The sequence below is a fragment of the Filicampus tigris genome, chromosome 8 (genome assembly GCF_054856515.1).
Source record: "Filicampus tigris isolate MCC_2025a chromosome 8, RoL_Ftig_1.0, whole genome shotgun sequence".
In the NCBI taxonomy this organism is placed as follows: domain Eukaryota; kingdom Metazoa; phylum Chordata; class Actinopteri; order Syngnathiformes; family Syngnathidae; genus Filicampus; species Filicampus tigris.
In genome coordinates, this window is record NC_141224.1 from 10366775 (window position 1) to 10387891 (window position 21117).

General features: G+C 43.1%; 2 protein-coding genes across 13 annotated transcripts in view; both read left to right on the forward strand.

Moving 5' to 3' along the window:
* The window catches only part of cgna (cingulin a), a 45112-nt gene extending 31416 nt beyond the window's left edge, over positions 1–13696 (forward strand). For 11 of the 12 annotated variants that reach the window (XM_086038379.1, XM_086038383.1, XM_086038376.1 and 8 more), the window contains 19 exons: positions 879–1692; positions 1781–1872; positions 2753–2822; positions 2905–2997; positions 3866–3987; positions 4164–4275; positions 4370–4582; positions 4977–5125; positions 6132–6252; positions 6341–6553; positions 6656–6877; positions 6950–7198; positions 7918–8088; positions 8170–8331; positions 9603–9776; positions 9865–9983; positions 10866–10974; positions 11075–11238; positions 12576–13696. In XM_086038379.1, the coding sequence (XP_085894505.1) occupies positions 879–1692; positions 1781–1872; positions 2753–2822; positions 2905–2997; positions 3866–3987; positions 4164–4275; positions 4370–4582; positions 4977–5125; positions 6132–6252; positions 6341–6553; positions 6656–6877; positions 6950–7198; positions 7918–8088; positions 8170–8331; positions 9603–9776; positions 9865–9983; positions 10866–10974; positions 11075–11238; positions 12576–12711 (3505 nt within the window). In that variant the 3' untranslated portion in view covers positions 12712–13696. The remainder of the gene's footprint in view (positions 1–878; positions 1693–1780; positions 1873–2752; positions 2823–2904; positions 2998–3865; positions 3988–4163; positions 4276–4369; positions 4583–4976; positions 5126–6131; positions 6253–6340; positions 6554–6655; positions 6878–6949; positions 7199–7917; positions 8089–8169; positions 8332–9602; positions 9777–9864; positions 9984–10865; positions 10975–11074; positions 11239–12575) is intronic. The other variant, XM_086038387.1, reaches the window with a different exon arrangement.
* A 5091-nt stretch (positions 13697–18787) lies between these two features.
* tuft1a (tuftelin 1a) overlaps positions 18788–21117 on the forward strand; it is a 35854-nt gene continuing 33524 nt past the window's right edge. Inside the window, exon 1 of the mRNA XM_086039121.1 lies at positions 18788–19001. Within this exon, the coding sequence (XP_085895247.1) occupies positions 18918–19001 (84 nt within the window). The 5' untranslated portion in view covers positions 18788–18917. The remainder of the gene's footprint in view (positions 19002–21117) is intronic.

The window sequence follows — 21117 nt, forward strand, 5'->3', positions numbered from 1 at the left end:
TCATATATTTAATTATTTAATTTTAACGGGGAAGTCGACCCAAAAAATGTATTTAAAATATCGTGAGGCTCTTAAAAATAATGGCCAAAGTCATATTTTGACAACATTTAAGTTTTTTTGCCTTAAACGTCTCCTCAGGATGCTGGCCACCCTCTGGTACAGTAAAATCGGCTACACCCTTAGTTAAACCGATCATTCAATTTTACGCCTGAAATGAAATTAGTAATACATATAATATCATCAGATTGTGGTTGAGTTTTAAGTGTTTTCTTAAAAAACAGAAAAAATGACTCAAGCGATTATTTTAAGAGGGTGACGATACGTTGTATGCATCCTCACTAGTCTAAACTTGATATTCCGATTAATATCGTATTAGTAGAAAATGAGTTAAGCAGCAAAATCCACCTGTTTTTATCCATCTGAGGGGCGGCCATTTTGTCACTTCTGTCGACTGACAGTTGCTCAGGGCTTAGATAACGACCAATCATGGCTCAGCTTCACAGAATCAGGTGAGCCGTGATTGGTCGTGACCTGAGTTCTGAGCAACTGTGATGTCATTTTCAGTGGACAGAAAGTGACAAAATGGCCGCCCCATGAGATGGACAAAAATGGGTGGAGTTAGCTTCTTAACCCATATTCCACAAACGCACCTGTAATCCGAATCATCCGTGTTTAGCCTGGTGAGGGCGCATACAAAACATTATTGTAAAGAAAATGTTTGGGTTGACTTCCGCTTTAAGTGCATAATCATGTGATTTAGATGTTTTCCAGTTTCCTCCTTTACCGTATGTGAATAAAATAATCCGTCCATTAAGAAATCCAATCCACTAATCTGGTCTCAATGAAAGAGTTCACATCTTATTCCCTGTTCTCTCCAGTGTTGACATCATGAACACCTCATCATCCGGGCGCAGGACTCCAGTGGATCACGGCGTCCAGATCCGCTTCATCAATGACCTGCGTGACCCCCGAGCATTAGGCGGAGGGCAGCCAGGGTATCAAGTCAAGCCCAAATCTCAGACCTCCTCCAAGTATGGCGTGGCGGTCCGGGTTCAGGGCATCGCCGGACAGCCGTACGTTGTCCTGAAAGACGGCAAGAAGGGGGACTCGTACGGGGTTCAGCTCAGGACTCAGTCCAATTCTGGCTACAGTAGCCTCCCCCGCAGGAGGGAGAAGGGCGAGCTAGCAGCGCAGGGGGAAGATGACGGAGGGGGGCAAGGAGGGGCGCTACGGCGGGCCCAATCCCACGGATCCCTCCTGGACAGAGACGGGGAGGGAGGGGCTGGCGATGAGGAGTTTCAGCTGTCTAGACCTCCCGGGGACGGGAAATCCGGCAGCTATGGCAACCTGGACGGCGGGCTGGGGGCTCGAGGAGAAAGAGAACCGCCTCACAATATGTGGGACGCTTCGCATAAGGCAAAAGTGAACGGCTCAGCGAGTGGGAGGCGGCACTTCGCCAGCCCGCCTCAGCAGGCGCCCGGCGTCACCCACCCGGTGAACAGGTTTGACGACGGCAGGGGCGGAGGTCAGCGGCGAGGCTCACCGCCTTCCCGGGATGCTCGAGCCAACCACTACGCCTCGACCTCGTCCTCGGCTCACAGCGGCCCGGGACGCCGCCAGGACGCCGCCGCGCGCTCGGCTCCTCAGCAGCCGTCAACCGGCAGATATGTTGCCGTGGAGACAGAGCCACGGGTATGAGTGACTTTCATCGGGCGGGGCTGGACTTTTCGGTCAGCGCCGAACGTCTCATTTCAAGAATCGTTTTGCTCTCTGTCTTAAGGTGACCCCTGACCTTTTGCTGGACCAGAGTGCAGAGATGAGCAGAGAGGAGGAGCAGATCATGCAGAGCATATATAGCATCCTCAGAGAAGGGTACACACGCGCACCTTCATCCTTTTCTCCTCTTATAAATGAGCATGTTCATGCTACAAAGTCCACCTGCAGCGTAAGGCACTTTATAGCTTATCCATTCTTCCTTTGTCGCTTCCTTCCTTTATTCTATCCCTCCTTTGTTGCTGTTGACTTCCTTCCATCCCTTCATTTTTTTCTAATCCTTCACGTCTCCTTCGAACCTTCCTTCATCCATCCACACAGCCTTTACGTTATTTCCTTCCCCCCCTCTTCAATTCATCTCCACTAACTTCCCAACTTTCGTCCTTCCGCGTTTCCTTCCCTCAGTCCCTTCCTTCCATCCTTCAAACCATTCCTCCTTCCGTCCATCCTTCCAATTATCCTCCCTTCTATCCTTCAATCCTTCCCTCCTTTCCTCAGTTCTCCCTCCACTGCATCATTCTTTCCGTCTTTCCATCCATCATCCATCCGTCTGTTTGTCCGTCCTTCGTCTCTCCTTCATTCCATCAAACCTTCCCTCGTCCTTCAAGCCTTTTTTCCTCCCATCGTTCCAAACCTTCAATCCTCCCTTACATCCATCCTTCCTTGCAAGTGTCCTTCTCCTTCCTGTCATCCATCATCCTTCCTTCCTTTATGTCCTTTTTCTTTCTCTTTGTACCGTTTTCTCCTCTCATTCTTTTTTTTGTTTGTTTCACTCTTTCTCTCTCTTTCTTTCTCTCACTCTCTCTCCTTTTTTTCTTTTTTTTTTTTTTTTTTTTTTAATTTATTTTGATATATATTCAATGTGTCCCAACTACATAAAATGAAGTTCAGTGCTCATGTCTGAGTTTGTTTGTTTTGGTACTTTTGTTGTTGTTCTGTAAATATCAAATATCCGTCTTTCCTTCGCTCTCCTCCTCAGGACCAATGAGAGCGATGTTGCCATCAAGCACAAAGTCAAGATGATCTGTCTGAGGATTCAGAACCATCAGGTCTGCTTTTTAGATTGCCGCTTTGACACTCACGTTACCGCGTAAACGACTTAACAAGTCTTGGCGTGTTTGTCTTCGCCAGCATAAAGAAGCGCCCTTGGACTTGATTCGAGAAAAGAGGCTGCTTGAAAAGAAGGTGGCGGAGCTGCAGAGTGCCGCGCAGGAGGACCGAAGGGTAGGTGGAGCGCGCCCACTCTCGGACACTCGTGCGAGTCTCCTTGAAATAACAACGGCAGCTTTGAAAGGAATGACGTTGTGAATGGGATCCCGCTTCAAACCGTTTCGGCCTTTTTAACAATCAAGGAGGACTTGGTTTACTGTGGAGTTTGCTTCAAATTAATCCTCGCGTTAATCCTTTGAATCCTCTGCGCTGGTCAGAGGTGCACACACACGCACACACACACACAAGAATGTAACTTCAGTAATGACTCATTACATATTGTCTTAAAGCGGAAGTCAACCCAAACATATTTTTTGGAAGAATATGTTCCCAGCAGGCCCACTAGTTGAAACACAGCATTCTGATAAATATTGCGTTTGTGGAATAAGTGTTAATCTACTGGTATTTAGTCATCTCTGGGGTCGGCCATTTTGTCTTCTGTCGACTGAAAATCACAACTGCTCGCAACGACCAATCACGGCTCAGATTCAGAAAACAGGTCAGCCGCGATCGGTCGTTGCGAGCAGTTGTGATGTCATTTTCAGTCGACAGAAGACAAAATGGCCGCCCCCAGAGATGACTAAAAACCAGTGGATTAACACTTATTCCACAAACGCAATATTTATAAGAATGCCCTGTTTCAACTAGTGGGCTTGCTGGGAACATATTCTTGAAAAAAAATGTGTTTGGGTTGGCTTCCGCTTTAAGGAAGTCGGACGGTTCTTAATCTCTAATAGCCCGTAATAACTTAATCCCTGTTGCGTATTGATTTTGGGGTAATTCCCAGCAGCTTTAACATTTTGCTACAATCTTATTTGTTTCACGCTTCAAAGCCATCTTGGTCCAGTGTTCTCATTAAGTTATCATCTGTGTTTGTGTGCAGGGCTCCCTTAGCCGATCAGATAAAGCTCTGAAAGATCAGCTGGACTCCTGCTTGGATACAAATCTGCAACTGGAGGAAACGCTGGCCCGCAAGAAGAAAGAACTCAATGAAACCCAGTCTGAGTGAGGAACATAATATTCACACGCGCAGAGAGAGGAGGCGAGGGCCGGTACCGTCGATCGACGTGATCACAAATAGCCTCCTCAATTAATTGAAACCGGGTGGGGTGGGGGGGATCTTAAAAGTCACCAATCCTGGTTTGTACGCGTCGTATTATACGAAACGTCTCTCCTTGCAGACTGACGCAGCTGCGTATAGAAAGGGAAAATGCCGAGGCTCGCGCCCGAGCGATGGAGGACCAGCTGGCCGAGCTCCAAGACGAACTGAGAAGAGAAAATGGCAACAAGGCGGTACAGCAGCAACAATAACATTAGCGCTCACGCAGCGTTTGCACGATAGCCCGACGGGAGGTTTTGAGACGGCGTCTCCCGGCGCTGTTTGTAGGACGTGATGACTCTGGAGGCTGAGATGATGGAGGTCAGCGGCCTGAGGCAGAAGCTGGAGGAGACGCTGCGGCAGCGCGAGAGGGAGCTGACGGCGCTGAAGGGAGCGCTGAAGGACGAGGTGGCCACGCACGACAAGGAGATCGAGGCGCTGCGAGAGCAGTACAGCGTCGATATGGAGAAACTGAGGAGCAGCATGGAGCAGGTGTCTCAGGTACACGCAGGCACTGGATGAAGTCTTATTGGAAATATGGGCGGGGCAATTCATCCGTTTTAGCGATGAATTTTGAGTTTATTTGTGGAAACTTTTTCTTTTTTTCAAGCAGTTTTTTTCGCGGCGTCCATGGGGACAGGGAGGAGCTAGCCCACAAAAGTGATTGCAACAGCAACACCTGTTGTGAATATGTCATTGTCATTTGGCTTTTCTGTCTCGGAAGGGGGGGGGGGGGAGCAATTCAAATCTGTCATTGGATTTTTGTGATCAAAATTGGAGACGCTATATCGGCCAGCTCTCCAATCGCCCGTGGGGCTTTTGTCTCGCACTCAAGTTTTCTCACACTCACATGACTCGCTCGTGCCACAACACAATCTTCTCTCCTTTCTATCAGTCGCACGCCGGGATCGAGGCCGAGCGCTTGCGGGTCAATTCGTCCGTTCGTACTCTCCAGCAGCAGTTGGAGGACTGCAGGGACGAGAGCGGCCACTGGATGGAGCAGTTTCACAACACCAGGGATGAACTTCGCTCTACAAAGCAAGAGTAAGTTAAGAGATTTTCTGGAAGCGTTGCCTTGCTTTCAACGACTCTTCTGCACTCCCGGGAAATGATTACGGAGCTTTTTGTGTGTGGGTTTTTAATTTTTTGCATTCTAATTTATGTGTCCGTCTGTTCTCTTTTCTCCTTCCTGCTCAATATTTCTGCTCTCTTTGTCAGGGAGCCACCCAGCAACCATGAAACGGCGTGAGAGTCACTCATTGTATAGTTTTGTGTGTAGCTGGAAATCTGTAGCTGTAGCATCCAGGCCCTCCAAACCTGAATCCATAAATTGTGACAAGCATAAATGCGACACTCCGATGCTGAATACAATTTTTTTGCTCCCGTTTTTCATGAGGTGAACTCAAACGATCGAAGACTTTTTTTTTTCCGTGTATACAAGGCACATTTCTCTCAAATATTGTTCACAAATTTCTAACTCTGCGTTAGTGAGCACTTCTCCTTTGCCGAGAAAATCCATCCACCCCACAGATGAAGCATATCAAGATGCTGATTAGACGGTATGATTATGACACAGGTGTGCCTTAGGCTGCCCACAGTAAAGGTCTTTAAAATGTGCAGTATCACTGTATTGTTTTGGATGAATGATCTCATCAAAGGAAAAGTGGTCACTTACCCAGATTTGGACCAATTTGTGAACAATATTTGAGTGGAACAGGCCTTTTTCTAATAGAAAAAAACAACTTTGTTTGAGTTCAGCTCGTGTGTTTATATTTTTGGTCAGTGTTATTTAGTTTCAGCTGCTTTTAACATCTTGTGTTGTGCGGACATTGAACGTATTTAGCTTCAAAATTCAAATCTACTGTAGACTTTGTCCGAAAACATCCGTTCAGTGTAAACATGGAATGTTGATTCAGTAATGACAGATTTTACTCATGAATTCAATTTTAGTGTCACCAACAGCCGTAATCAAACAAATGATCATACATATATACATTATCATGCATAATACTGTATGTGGTTGGATTAAGTTTGTGTGTTCACATTTAAGACTCCTGCAAACCCGACTGGAGAAAGAAGAGAGTAAGGAGGATCTGAAGGAACTCCAGGACAAATTGAACACTATGAAACAGAAGATGCCAGACCCCAACCACACACAGACTCTAAACCAGGTGCAGGAGTGCACGCACACACATGCCGAGGCTCACGGAAATCTAAAAAGAGACTTACAAGTATCTTGTTGCTCACTCTCTTGTGCAGGAACTTGAGCGACGCAGTGCTGATCTGCAGAAGGCAAAATCAGAGGTGGAGAAGCAGAAGACGGAGTTTGACAAAAAGGTGATGGAGATCATCTCGATAAAAAAAGCTCATCAGGAGCAAGAGGCGGAACTCAAGTATGAAATTGACCGGCTAAAGAACCAGTTGCAGAGGGCCAAGGATGATTTCGCCAAAGCCCAGGAGAAAAACAAAAAGGTTGGTTGCTAAAATGAACCCCCAAATGAACTACCGAATGCTTTGTATGCACACATCTATCGTGTCTTTTCTATATCCGTCCCTTGTTCTTCTGTCCCACAGCTACCAGACCCAGCCACCGTCTCAGAACTGGAGCAGAAGCTCAGTGAAGCACAAAACGAAGCCAGCCAGCTCAAAGAGAAACTGTCATCGGCCGAGGACGAACTCGAGGCCACTAAAGCCCGCTTGACGAGATCTCAAGCAGACCTTAAGTCTTCAGAAGATGCCCAGAAGGAACAGACTGAGTCCCACGCGCGACTCAAAGAAAAACTGTCGCGCTTAGAGGTGACGATTTCATCCTTAAAGCCTAACATCAGTTTAGAATGATTGCGCTAAAGCGGGCCGCGCTGTTTTCAGGCTCAACTGCTCACCAGCAATGCACAGAGCTCAGAGGCCGAGCTGGCCCTCCACAATGAGGTGAGAGGCCTGAGAAACGAGCTGGATGAGGCGAAGCGAAAAGCCTCCCGCCTGACGCAGGAGCATCGTGAACTCAGCCAACGTGCGGAGGATGCTGAGAAAGAGAAGGAGGCGCTCAAACAGAGCGTCAACCAAATGGAGGAGCTCAAACGACAGCAGGGGAGAGCTCTGGAGAAAATCAACAAGGAGGTAGGAAGGAGGCGGTCCGGAGAGCGTTGGGGGGGGCGACAAAAACATCTTTCTCAACATCAAACATTTAGGTTTACCTACAAGTCTAAAATGTTTTTCGGTTGCATAGAAATGGGGGTACAGTATTAGTGGTGTTTCATCTTCCAATGTTTGAAAATTGTTTTCAAATTAATCACAGATCGATAATCATCGTTTGTCTTTGGCAAAATGTGATTATTGTTAGTTGTGCTGCTCAATTGTGAAAAAAAATGTTAATCACAATTATTGAAATCACGATTATTCAAACGATCATTGATTTTTTTTTTTTTTGTTTTGTTTTTTTTGAGTACAAAACAAGAAAATGTTTAAACAAGACAAGTACATTTATTTGAAACTCTATGTAAGATCCTTTTGGACCAAACAAAATGTATCAAATTAGTTATAAAAAAAAATGTATAAATTGAAGTGTGACTTCCTTGCGCAAACAAACATATTGCGTTAGATATATATGCATATTAATAATCGTTTTTAGGATTATGCCAATTTTGTAATTGTGCAGTGTAACAATTAGAATTGAATTTCGATGAATTGCACAGCCCTATATTGTAGCGTTCTGTGTTACTCTGCGATTCCCACTGCTCCAGAATGCTCACTAGTAAACACAAAGCACCAAAATAATCCCCTCTTTTATCCCTGCTTTGCCCCCCCCCCCCCCCCCCCCCCTCTTGCCCCGCTGTCAGTTTGAGTCTCTCACCGTGTCCTCAAGAGGCGAAGTGCAGGACCTCAAGGTTCAACTGGAGGAGCAGAGGGAGCGCGCACGCAAGGAAATGCAGGAGGTGCAGCGTCACGGCAGCGACGCTCAAACCGAACTGGACAGAAGTCACACAAATGTGAGGCGACTGGAGGAGGAGGTGGGTGCCAAACACCAAAAAGTCCAAGCGTGATGAACAGTGAGTTTGGCGTGCCTAATACGACTGCGACTCCGTTTGCAGCTGTCACGCCAGAAGAAGGAGCTGCTGCTCGCATGCGAGGAGAGGGACAACCACCAGCTGGATAAAGAGATGCTCACCAACAGACTGCGCCACCTCGAGGCGGCGGCGGAGGCGGGCAAAAGCGGCCTCGACGAGAAGACCAGGGAGATTCGTATCCTGGAGGTAAAATATGTGCATCTGTTTGTCTCTGTGTTTGGGATGCGGCTAAATGAAGCATGCAAGTGGAATAGTAAAGAGAATATAAACAGCGCTAGTGGGATAAGCCATATGGGAGCCTAAAGCTAGCATTTTCAGTGTCACTTAGCTGGGATGCAAGAACTGATGTGACCCCAGCTACCTCATGTATCGGGTGAGGGTTTGATGTGAAAAATCTTGAGATTGGCACAGGTGTGGCAACAAACATTTCTGAGTGGAATATGTTGTTCCACTGCAAAGATACATTGATTAAAACAAAAAAAAAATAAAAAATGTCGTTCATCTTTTATTATCATTGTTGACTTATTGTTTACTTCGCCATGTTGCAGAGCAGCCAGGCTGCAGGCGGGAAATGTGTGTGCCACTTTCGTTGCTTTTGGTAAAGTGTACAGGTTGACGTCACACCTGAGGACAGTTCAACTTCAATATTTATCCCCAAACTTTTGGTTGTTCTTAAAGTTGTTTAACCTTTGTAGCATTCCAAAAGACCGATTATCGTCCGGGCCGATTATCGGCACCAATATTCAGCATTTTGACAAATATCGTTATCTGCCTTTTTTTAAAATTCTGATGGCCGATAATAAATCAATTTGAAACTGCGTTGAATACAAAAATATGTGAAAGTTTAATATTTATGTCATTTTGAAATTGTGGAGGACTTCATTTTACTGTAGAAAACTAGATGGAGCTATCGTTTTAGTTTTTATGTAACTTTTTAAGGCATGCTGACACCCCTGAGTTCTCCCTGAACGTTTTTGTTACAATTTTATAACCAAGATGCATATGATAATAATAATAACAAACAATATTGTCAAAAATGTATAGTAAGAATAATTTAATTTAAACATTATGCAAATCAGAAAAATTGTTGAAACAACATATGCTTAATTCATTCACCGCCATTGACGAATTGACTTGTTTTTTCAAAGTCCAGCCATTCAATCCCAGGAATTTTTTATTTTATTTTTTTCAAATTTTTTCAAACATTAGGGTAAAAGACAGTATGAAAAGGTCTGACACTGAATGAGTAACTGATGTTTCCGCAAAATTAAGAGTATCGGTATCGGCCGTGAAAAAAACCCAAAACATATCGGTCCATCTCTATTTGGCAATGTGTTAAAAATTGGATTTGACAGAATATGACATCGACGCAGACAAATCTTTTCTCACTATTTGGTCGCAATCCATATTTCAACAAAGAATAAACAACGTCGAGATGTTTCATCCTTCCCTTTCAGGACAAGCTGAAGCGCTTTGAGCTGGAGCTGGAAGAGGAGCGGAGCAGCTCGGAGATGTTGACAGAGCGCGTGTCCAGAAGCAGAGACCAGATTGACCAGCTGCGTTCCGAGCTCATGCAGGAGCGCTCGTCCAAGCAGGACCTCGAGTTGGACAAGAACGCCATGGAAAGACACGTGAGTTCACATTAAACATCAACACGTCGTCGTCGTGTTTTTCCTCTCTGTGTTACTGAGCCGAACTCACTTGGTTGTCTCGCGACAGCTCAAGGAGTTGAGGGGTCGTGTCGCCGACATGGAAGGCCAGTCTCGCTCCTCCGCTGGGGCCTCTCAGCTGGAGAGCAAAGTCCAGGAGCTTGAGGAACGCCTCCGCACTGAGGACAGGTACTGTGTTTTTGTCATGTGATCAGAAACGGTTACATGAAAGGAAATCACCGAGTAAATGATGCGAGTTGATTCATCCCTCTTAATCCTTTAATTAACTATACAAGCCATTGAACATTCTAAGCGATGACACGTTACACAATTTAACATTCTTTGCTGTCAGTCAAGTGTAATATAAGAAATGAACTAGTGATATAATGCCAGCCGTCCATTGCATCATCGACTGGGCTCCATTCAATTACAGGGCACGTCATGTAAAAGACAAACAAGCATTCACATTCACACCTATGGACAATCTTCAATTTACCTAAAATCAATGTTTTTGGGCGGCACGGTTGTCGACTGGTTAGCACGTCCGCCTCACAGTTCAGAGGTCGTGGGTTCGATCCCGGCTGCGGCCTCCCTGTGTGGAGGTTGCATGTTCTCCCCGTGCCTGCGTGGGTTTCCTCCGGGTACTCCGGTTTCCTCCCACATTCCAAAAACATGCATGGTAAGTTGATTGGACTCTCTAAATTGCCCCTAGGTATGAGTGCGGATGTTTGTCTCCGTGTGCCCTGCGATTGGCCGGCAACCAATTCAGGGTGTGAATGTTTTTGGAATGGGGGAAACTGGAGTGCCCAGAGAAAACCCACACAGACATAGAAGAAGGAGAACATGCACAGTCCACATAGGGGGTCCTCAGCCGAGATTTGAACCAAGACCTCCCGACCGTGAGGCAGATGTGCTAACCGCGAGCGCGACGTGCTGCCCCGGCGCCCCATAGGAAATAATGAAACTCCAACACTAACGCTATCCAAACATGCCTCGAAGAGCCTGTTTTGTGCACTGAGGCACAGAAGCCGTAGTTTATGAACGCTGGTGTGTCTCTATCTGCTTCTGAAGGGAGAAGAATTCACTTTTGGCGTCCCAGCGCCGTCTGGAGAGGAAGTTGAAAGAGTTGAACATTGTGCTGGATGAGGAGAGAGAAACACACACTGAACAAAAAGACCAGGTCAGCGCATTCTAAATGTTTAGCGGTACTTCGGAAACGGCGGGCGAGTGCTTATTAGCTGCCCCCCCCCCTCCCCCCACCCGCTTCTGTTGCCTTGCAGCTTTCTCTCAAAGTCAAGGCTCTGAAGAGGCAGGTGGACGAGGGCGAGACGGAGTTGGAGAGGATAGACACGCTGAGGAGGAAGGCTCAGAGAGACATGGAGGAGCAGACGGAGCTGAAAGAAGCCTTGCAGGCGCGGGTCACCGCTTTGGAAACGGAACTCAAGTAAGCCCTACCTTCATTTTGTTTTGAAATACCACTTACTTTTTCACTTACCTCAACAGACCGTAAATAGCAGGGGTGTGTTAAACGGCACCTTTTGCGTCATGAGAAGTGAAACCACATGTGAATGACGCCCGACGTTCCAATGTCTTTATTGTGGCACACACTCCTCACACACCTGGAAGACATTTTCGGTGTGTGAAGTACTTCGCAATGCACGTGGGATGTTTCCGCACGTGCCAATACGTTACTCAGAAGGCCTCAGGGGCCACATGCCTGACTGTAGTGACTTGCCATGGCCACCGGAGGGAGCCCTGTTTACTCTCAGATTAAAGTAGAAAGTGGAAGCTCAACAAGCAAAACAACTCAAGAACATTCGAGGCATCCATTTGGTGTACCATTTTAAGGTCACGGGGAGCTGGAGCCTTTCCAAGGTGACTTTTGGCAAGAGGCAAGTTACTCCCCGGACTGCTTCAGCCAATTAGTTGCAGGGCACAGAAAGACAAAGAACCATTATGCATGCACATTCTACAATTATAGATCATTTAGACTACAGTCTTCGGTGAGTCCAACATGCATGTTTTTGGAATGTGGAAAGTACTTGGAGAAAAGCTCGCCACGCAGGTGGGTCAGCTTTCAGACGCCACACAGGAACGGCGCGGCAGACGTGCTAACCACCATTCATCACTATCTTGAGTCAACTCGGAAACAGCCTTTACCAAACTTTTACAGAGGAGGCATTTTATTACTTTTCAAACTTTAAATGTTGCCCTCGACATGTCGGTCACATGCTTTTGTCAGGGATCATAAATACAGAACACTTTACTCAACGTTGTTTTTTTTCTCGCTGAAATCAGACCGTCGATCGGTGCCGGCCATCTCTCATGCAGGTGAGCGACTGTAAGCCCCGCCCTAACTACTGCTTGGTTCATGGCGAGTTTGGCTTTTTGTACCATGATTACTAGGGGCGGAGCCTCTGCATTGCTACTGAGTGGCTTCTTGCGTGAATAAACGAATTTTCACTCGTGACGGTAGCATTCCATGCACTATTCTACTCAACTTCATTCATATACGGTTGCGCTTTAACAAAAAAAAAAAGGACTTCATAAAATATTTTTTTCTCATTCGCACATAAGCGGCGCATGTTGCACACATGCTCCAAAAAATAAAACCAAATCCCATGTATAGCCAATTGAAATGAAAAAGAAAGAAAGAAGAAACTTTAGCTTCAAATTTTTCACTGTGACGCTCTACACTTGAGTACAAAGTAGAGAAATGATGCAGGAGGCGGCTGTAGAAATCGTCAAAATAGAACCAAAATGACTTTTTGTATGTTGCAGGCGGAAAACCACGGCCACCATGCGCTCCGCTTTGGATTCGTCGGCTCTCAGCTCAGACGATGACGACAGCATCTACGAATCGTCCACTATCGCGTCCATCCTCACCGAGGGCAACCTCCAGACCAGCTCCTGTTGAAAGCATCGTGGCACACCTTTTAGACGAGTTGGCGGAGGCAATAATGGTACGACGTTTGCGCTACAGACCAGGAAGGAGTGTTACTAAGGTTCGTGGGGTGAGCGTGAATTGAAGGAAGCCAGACTTCCCGTGTACAAGGTGACTTCCTTCACAGCGTACGTGCGTATGCGAGCAATATTTGGTACAGAATTAGACTGAAAATGAAGCGTGAGCGCTGTTGCTGCTCCACAATTTCTTTTTTTTTCTTTCTGTAGTTGTCCTCATTTTAATGCAAAATAACAGCCAGCGCTGCACTTTTTCTATGCATTCCTTTTACGTAAAGTCACAGAATTCTCGATGCCTTAAAACTGAGACAATGATCAGTACAATGTTTGTATTTAACTTGCCTAGTTTTTGTTTTTAAGTCTTAATTTTGTATGCAGTTTGGACAAATTAGCACGGAAGGACATTTGCTGCAATGTATTGTTTATTTTGGGTGTCAAAGTCAAGTGGGATATTAATAGGTTTGTATTTTGATTACCGGGGTTCTAATTGTATCACAATGCTGTTCGGACAAATATTTCACAACCTTGATCTTTTTTGTATTGCCTTTAGTAAAAAAAAAAAAAAAATCTTCATTCACAAAAAATTGTTTTGCATTTTTTCAGATGTAATTGCATCGTCTGTGTGTATTTCGGGACATTTTTTGCATATCGGCGGTTATTTGACGGAATTACACATCGACTTGCAGAACTTACTCCTACATGAGGGATGTGTAAGCTTTTAAGGAAGTGCTCACTCACAATGTGCAAAAAATTCCCCCCCACCAAAAAAAAAGTTAAAAAGATGAGGCAGGAAGTTGCAGAATTTCTGGAATGAACCCCCACAAAATTTCTCCCAATAACATTCTGGAATAGGAAACACAGCCAACAAAGTACTTGTATGCTCAACCTGAATAAAGCATTAAAATGTAAATTGAATATATAAACCTCTAAGATTACATCACTAAACCAATAAAAAATAACAAAACCCGTAATGCACAATGCCAATAAAACGAAAGTTACGTCAGTAACTACGGTTCTAGGGGGCGGTGCTTAAAGCACTGAATGTTCCCTGCATTCAGTGCTTTAAGCACCGCCCCCTGGCGGTCAGTAGGGATGAAATAGAAATAGCCTTTACCATGGCAACCGCACATCACCTTCCATAATAATACAGAAATTGGTGTCCAAAAGAGTATGTTGAAGTGATGCATCTCGGCTACACATAACACACCAGCAAAGGGTGAGCCTTTCGAATTCCTGTTTGACAGTTAAGAAAGTTAAAATATTATTTTTTCTGTATAGTCAATAAAGATGTTTTGGTGTGGCAGTTTACTCCAAGGACAAAAATCCGGTCTCTCTGCAGGGCCTGGTAACTCTAATGGCTCACGCGGCCCGCTGGCTGGGCACCATTGTCGTACTGGACAAGTTGTACTAGATCAAGTGTTGACAACAGTGTTATTGCAGGGCATGTTTGTTATTCAGGTCTGAGGTTGCCGCAGGCCGAGCTATCAAATGTCACCCGGTGTTGACAGTCGATCACGTTCGAGTTGCCTCATCACCAAGCTGCGATGTGGCAAGGCGGCTTGTTGCCGAGTGTGTCTTTTTATTCATGTCCAGAATATTTCTTCCATCTTGTAAACCTTTTGAGTCACATGTTCCACCGCACGCTCGATTATAAACTCTGATGCATATAGTTCTCCTCCTCCTCATTGGTTCAACAGGTGTCAAATGACAAGGTTTATAATGGATTTATAGTTGACCTCATCGATGATTAACCAAGCCTCATATCTTTGAGTTGTAAAAAAAAAAAAAAAAAAAAAAAATGAGATGAACATAATCATTTAAAAACTGCTAATTTTAACTCGGAAAAATACAATTAATGAAATCTTTGAGTGTGGTTGCACAAAAAATTGGGAGTCAGCACAAACCTGCCCTCATTCAAAGTGCCTCTGATTCCCCCAATTAAAGTTCAGCTGTTCAAGTAGCTATTCGTTGCTTTCTAGTAGGAGCCAGAAGGTTTTGCTACTGCCAAGCTTCACTGTTGGGATTGTTTTCGTTTGCTAATAAGCTTCATTTCACTGAACCGTGACAAAATATCTCCAAAACGCATGTGGGAGAATGTGTTTCCTCTTTGCACACGCTGGCACCTTCCATTTCAAGCATTTTGGCCCCCACGCAGGGCGTTCCACGTTGGAGGTTCCACTATATTGTCCTGTTATTGCTTTCACTTATCTCTTGATGCAGGATTGTTTCCGTTTATCATGATTGGTAAACACATTCCGAAACCCCCCTCCAAAAACGAAACAAAAAAAAACAATCACCTCGGCCTGCTGTCGCCTTTTAGGAGACGTGTTCATCCACATGATTCTCATCCAGCTGTGCTTTGTTGTTAATACCGATACTTTCCATGCTTTTTTTTTTACTGGCCTACAACGTTCCCACCTGAATTAACAAATGCACACCGAAAACTGCAAGGAAACAGGTTGAGATTGATAATAACACAATCAATGATCCTGCTTCTTTGACACTAGCCAGAAAAAACACAATAAAATCATTGATTCCACGCCAAAACAATTCCTAACCTCAAATGTTTGATTTTGATTTTTTTTTTTTTCTCTCTCTTTTCTTCCTCCCTATGTTTTAAACAGACATGAAAGGCAGCATCCTGCAGGGAGCCAGTTGCTCCTTGATGTTCCGGATGTGTTGACTCTAAATGTTCTGACTTGGCAAGAATACAGATATCAATTAAAATAACCTCTAAAAAATGTAAAAAAAAAAAATCAAATGAAATAAAACGGAAACATAAATGCGAAACGGTATCTGTATATCTCTTTGAAATATAAAACCCCAAAATTTTGAACTAAAATACAGATCATTTTTTGAAATAACACTTAACAGATGGTCACTTTCGGCTTGTACTGGTTAAAAAGAAAAACTTCAGCCCTCTATGTAAAAAAAAATAAATAATAATAATAAATAAATAAAAAATAAATAAACCTCCAATTTTTTTCCCCTCTCAACTAAGCTTAAATACAAAACGTCACGCCCCAGAAAAGCATCACTTGCCAGCTTGACTTTCAAAAGTGTTGACATCGACGTCACACTTTCACTGTCAACTGTCGGTGATACTACACCACCCGTCTAGTTTGGCCAAACCCGCACAGTACCTGTTACGCTGGTGTGCTAAAAATCATAAGTGGACATTCCTTCTGAGGGCGGTGATGGAGTTTCCATCACATCCCAATGTAAGCTACAGTGCCAAACGCGCAGCACGCCGCCATACTGTGTTTTGGGAGCGTGTCCAATGTGTTATTCCACTTTTGTTTGTTGTTGAGAGGTGTGTCTAATTGTTTGCTTGTGCCTCCTGATGTGTGGTTTTCCACATGGCTGTTCACATCAGTGTTATTTTTAGCAGCGCGCATGCGTTTTTCAATAGACCTTATCTGGTGAATTCATCTACTTCAAAAAAAAAAAAAAAATTATTAAGTAAAAAGATGAGGATGAATTGCCTTAATTTTGTCTCGTATCTTTTATTTACTGTACACATTATAATTGTTCTTGTTTGTATAGATTATCTCATTATCTTATTCAAAAAGTACATGTAGTAGTGTAGAGTATTTATTTGTTTATTTTTGTTATTATTTTCTGTCTTGTGAAGAATTGTGTTTTTAGGTATAAAAGGTACCATATAAATAATTACCGATTATTGAATTTTAATAAAAGGTTATACCTAAAGAAATCCCCATTCAACATGGCGCACCCCTAAAAGTGATTTAAAGTTTTCTATACAAATGAAATATTCCACTATGAACCTCAAACACTTGACTAACATTTTAAACACGATCAACATCTTCAAACATACACTTGAAAATACACTAGCGTAAACGGCTTACAGCAAAGGCAAGGAAGCTTTATTTACATAGCGCATTTCATACACAAGGTTGCTGTGTGCTTCACTATTAAAAGTAAAACATTGAAAAGTATTTACAAACAAAATAGAGACATTTAAAAGCAAAGTAAAGAAAGCAAAGTAGCTTACTAAAATTACTTGCAGCATAGAAAATACAACGCAAGAACATGATTTTACAAATGCTTTGAAAGACCTTCATCATCGGTACGGGAAAAGAGCATCGATTTTAAACTGGATTTAAAAGCATTTACACGTGGGGCTGACTTCACTAACGTCAGCTTATTCTTTTTGTGTGCAGCGTAACAGCTAAATTCTGCTTCACCGTGTTTGCTTTGAAACTCGCTGGACTGCCCAGCAAAGCGCACACGTGACGTGGATGGTGCCGATGCTCCTGGGCCAGCCTGTGCTGGTGGGAAAATCTCTTGTTTCATATGCCGGCGGACACATGTAGCGGTTAGCGGCTGTTTACCGACCCCAAACCATTGGAAGCACGCAGTCACAACACGTACTGGCGGTTACGGATAGTTTGGCCGATGTCCTTGCGAATGCGGAACCACCAATGTGTGGGGCTCTGCTCTTTATTATGTCCACTAAGAATATTGACACTTTTCGCTGACACAGTGCCCACTGCCCAGTAGACGATGCCAAGGTTTTCATCGTAATCGGTGAGTCACTCGTCTTCACACTTGGCCATCTTCCAGCACATCAGCTGCTCCGTGTGTTCCTCTTTCTCGACTATGTTTTTGTTTTGTTATAGGTCGGGCGGTATTCAAATGAGTCACTTCGGTGTGGATGCACGAATACAAAGCAGACGTTTCTGGTAACTATGTGCTGCCTGCAACCGTCTGCCCTATGATGTCATTCATTTGGCTAATTATCTCAGTCCGCTCTCAGCTTGCATAACTTTCACATGAAACACTCCTAGTGAGATAATGTCACTTGTCTTTGAAAATATACGACTCCCGTTTGCATCATTTTCTGGGTGTTTCGTGAGGTTTCGTCTGCGCAGCTGTCGTTGTTGCAGTTTCATTTAGCGTCATTCCTTCTTTGTCCACCGCTAATTCCATTAAGATCTTTATCCCATTGGGAGTCCGTGTCCATCTGGATCACTTGGCATCAGATCAACAGCAACAGAACAAAGCTGCTTCCGGTTTGTTCTGTTGTCTTGGTCTTCCACCCCGGATTCACGTTTCCATTTAAAAGAATTCCCAAGACTGCTTGATCGGTTATGTTCCGTTTATTCTCTTGTGGTTTCAAATTTAACTAGATTAGACTGTGTTTATTTTTTTAATTCAAGTCATCCAAATGAAACGCCTCGAGGACAAAGAGCTTGCCAATCAGAGAACCAGACGAGACTTTTGCCCAGGTGCTGTATTTTATGCCGCATTGTGCAGTCCTTGGGTCACACAGTTCAACATGAGCCAGGTGCTCTGTGACTTATCAGCAAACACAAGCAGGATGTGCTTAATTTGCTTTATGCAAGTGCCAACTTGGAACACTGTGTAGTCTTTCGATAGGAGATGCCATTGCCATGACACATGCACCGTATCATGGCAGCCATTGCAAAAGATGCATCAAACATTTTGTTTATGTCCTATTTTGTTCTATCATTTCAACAAAGTCTAATATAAATGACATTTTAAAATGTGACTATATGAAGATGTGAAAATGGTACAAAGTTATAATACAGTTGTGCCTTGACTAAAGTAAAAATAATTTAGGGATATAATATTAAAACTATAAAAAACTAAATAAAAAATAGTAGAAATATGACAATATATATTTTTTTAATTATTTGAACAGAAAATGATATTAAAAAGTTATCTTTTACAAGTATATAACTAATCAAATCAGTAAAGCCTGCCTATTATACCTCAATACAAATTAATGTAAATATAAAGTTGTGCCAAAAAAAAAAAAAAAAACATACAACTAAGAAGAGTACATTCCATGATGTCCTAATATGTTACTTTGCAATGGACCAGTTTCTCTTCTCCTGTCTGTCTGTCCATTCCTCTTCCAGCCTCCTCATCTCCTTATTTGGTCATCTGGGTTTAAGTGGGCGTATCCCAGCAGTGACGCACAGAGACTTGTGTCAGGACAGACCAAAAAAAAAAAAAAAAAAAAAAAATCAAGTGAAGCCGGTGGGAAGTGTTCAGACCTGCACTGCACTACCGGGACAGACAGCAGCCACTGCAGGAACTCGCTCCTACCTTGACTCTTTATTTATTATTTATTGCCTATTGTCTATTTATTAATATTATTATCATTATTACATGAGAGACATTATGATGATGATGAATGGCGGGACCAGAAGTTTGTGCACAGTGGAGGACATCAGAAAACAACAATATGACCAGGTAAGTTTTTGTGTTGTCACCAAGAGAGTTAAATGTTATCTTTCTGCACCTCAACTTGCTGTGTGCTTACATTTACTTGATTATTGATCTAGATGTCTTTTTTTGAATTCATTTGTTTCATTTGTATCTTATGTTTGGAATGTATGATCAATCAAACGAGTTGTAATTATCCTTGTGTATACTGTACATACGCGCACAAAACTGTTAAAATGATCTAAAAGTAATTCCAAAATCCCCCTGAAATGCTAAAATACGTAAGTAAAAGTATGTATGCACCTACCTGTAAAATTATATGAAATTAAAAAATATATTTTGATAAATTGTAATTCACTAATTCATCTATATTGTGTACTGTTTTATTGTTGATCACCTTAATATACTGTATATATAGTTGTATAATTTTTTTTGTTTCAAAATACTGTTAAAGAAAATAATAGGAGCATGTTCCTTTACAATTTTGATGTGAATCCACACCTAAAATTACAGAAATTTTATAAATTAGATTTTTTTAACACAAATTTGGAGCAAAATTCAATTTGAACCAAGTTTTCTGTGTGAACACGACACCACAAAGCCGTAATCGTGACACCAAATTTCAAATTTGGATCCTATCCAGATTACACTCATTACAAATTGATCGCAGAAACTCTCGTGCTCCACATTCCGATGTTTACTTTGTATCACAAATCGCATCCTATCAAGTTGCAATCTGTCGCATTTATATTCGGGCAATATAAAGAAGGTCCAAATTAATCCTGATTCAGATATCCCGCAGATTACAATAAACACCGCAAAGTATCCAAACACGGTAAATCGTATTTCCCAAAATGCAGTCTGAATGTGAATCAGATCTGGATCAAACATGGGTTTACATTACATCATATGCATGCTATGATTTTTGCAGGTTTTTCTTGTTAAACCGCAACTCTCCCCTGTCATTTGTGAGTTAAGAATTAGATCAAACAGCTTGTGAGGCATTTACAATTGGCAAGCAATGACATCAGCACCTGTGCGTGCGGCGTCTGTTTAACGAGCTTAGACGGCGCGCACCCACTCAGACACGTAGAGGGCGTGCTGGAAAACGAGCATCCGTGCGCGTCACCTAGGTGGCCCTTATCGCTCCCGATGGTTCAATAATTGACCGTGACGCTGTGCTTTACAAGCTTGCAAAGCCACACTTTCACCTTATCAGCCCACGTCTCACATCATGTTGTCACGCATCCATCTCGATCATTGTGTATACTTTTCCATTCTGACGACTGTCTGTGCATCTGGCCCTATTCTTTTACCGTGTTGTGTAAAAGTCAGCGTTCGAAGGGCATCAACACACACATGATTAGATTTTATGTGACTTTTGCATTTCACTCAGGGTGATGTGAAATCAGAAATGAGGAGTGACATCCGTATGCGTGCTATGTGCACACTGCGAAACACAATGACACACGGTGGAAAACACCAAATGAATGAGGAACAACCACCACCTAGTCATCCATTTGTTTCCATTATTTAAAATTTCAGGCTCATGTACTGGATGAGGTGCGGTCTAAACTGTTGTCTGTTTCGTGTAAGCGCCATAAGGTCTCCAAAATATTAGAGCGCTCAATGTGAGGCTGTGACCCATCATTTTTACCTTATGGAGCAGCCAGGATTTTTTTTTGCCATTTTGCCGTCATTGCTAATCTTCTGTGGTGGCATCATATTAAAAAAAAAAAATTGTGCTGTCAAGCGATTACAATTTTTTAACTAATTAATCGCAAAATTTTCCATAATTGATCGTGATTAATCGTATTTTTCGACTGCAATTTTTTACACAGCTTGGAGCAGATATTTATTTGAGTAAAATCTTGGAATGAATGTGAATTTTTTTGTGAAGTATATCTCTATTCAAAGACTGTTCTAATAGCTTTCTTTGATCCTTGAATAAGATTGTTTTTTCTGTGAAATACAACTGTTGAACGATACACCAAAGATGTACAACTAATATGGTATTAGAAATTGGATTTGCATAGTGAGCAAATTATTTGGGATTTCTCCAATGAGCCATCGAGCAACTTTTTAAGGTAAAACTATGTAAAAGTCCGTCTTTGCGCCAATGACCTTCCTCTAAGTTTGGTTG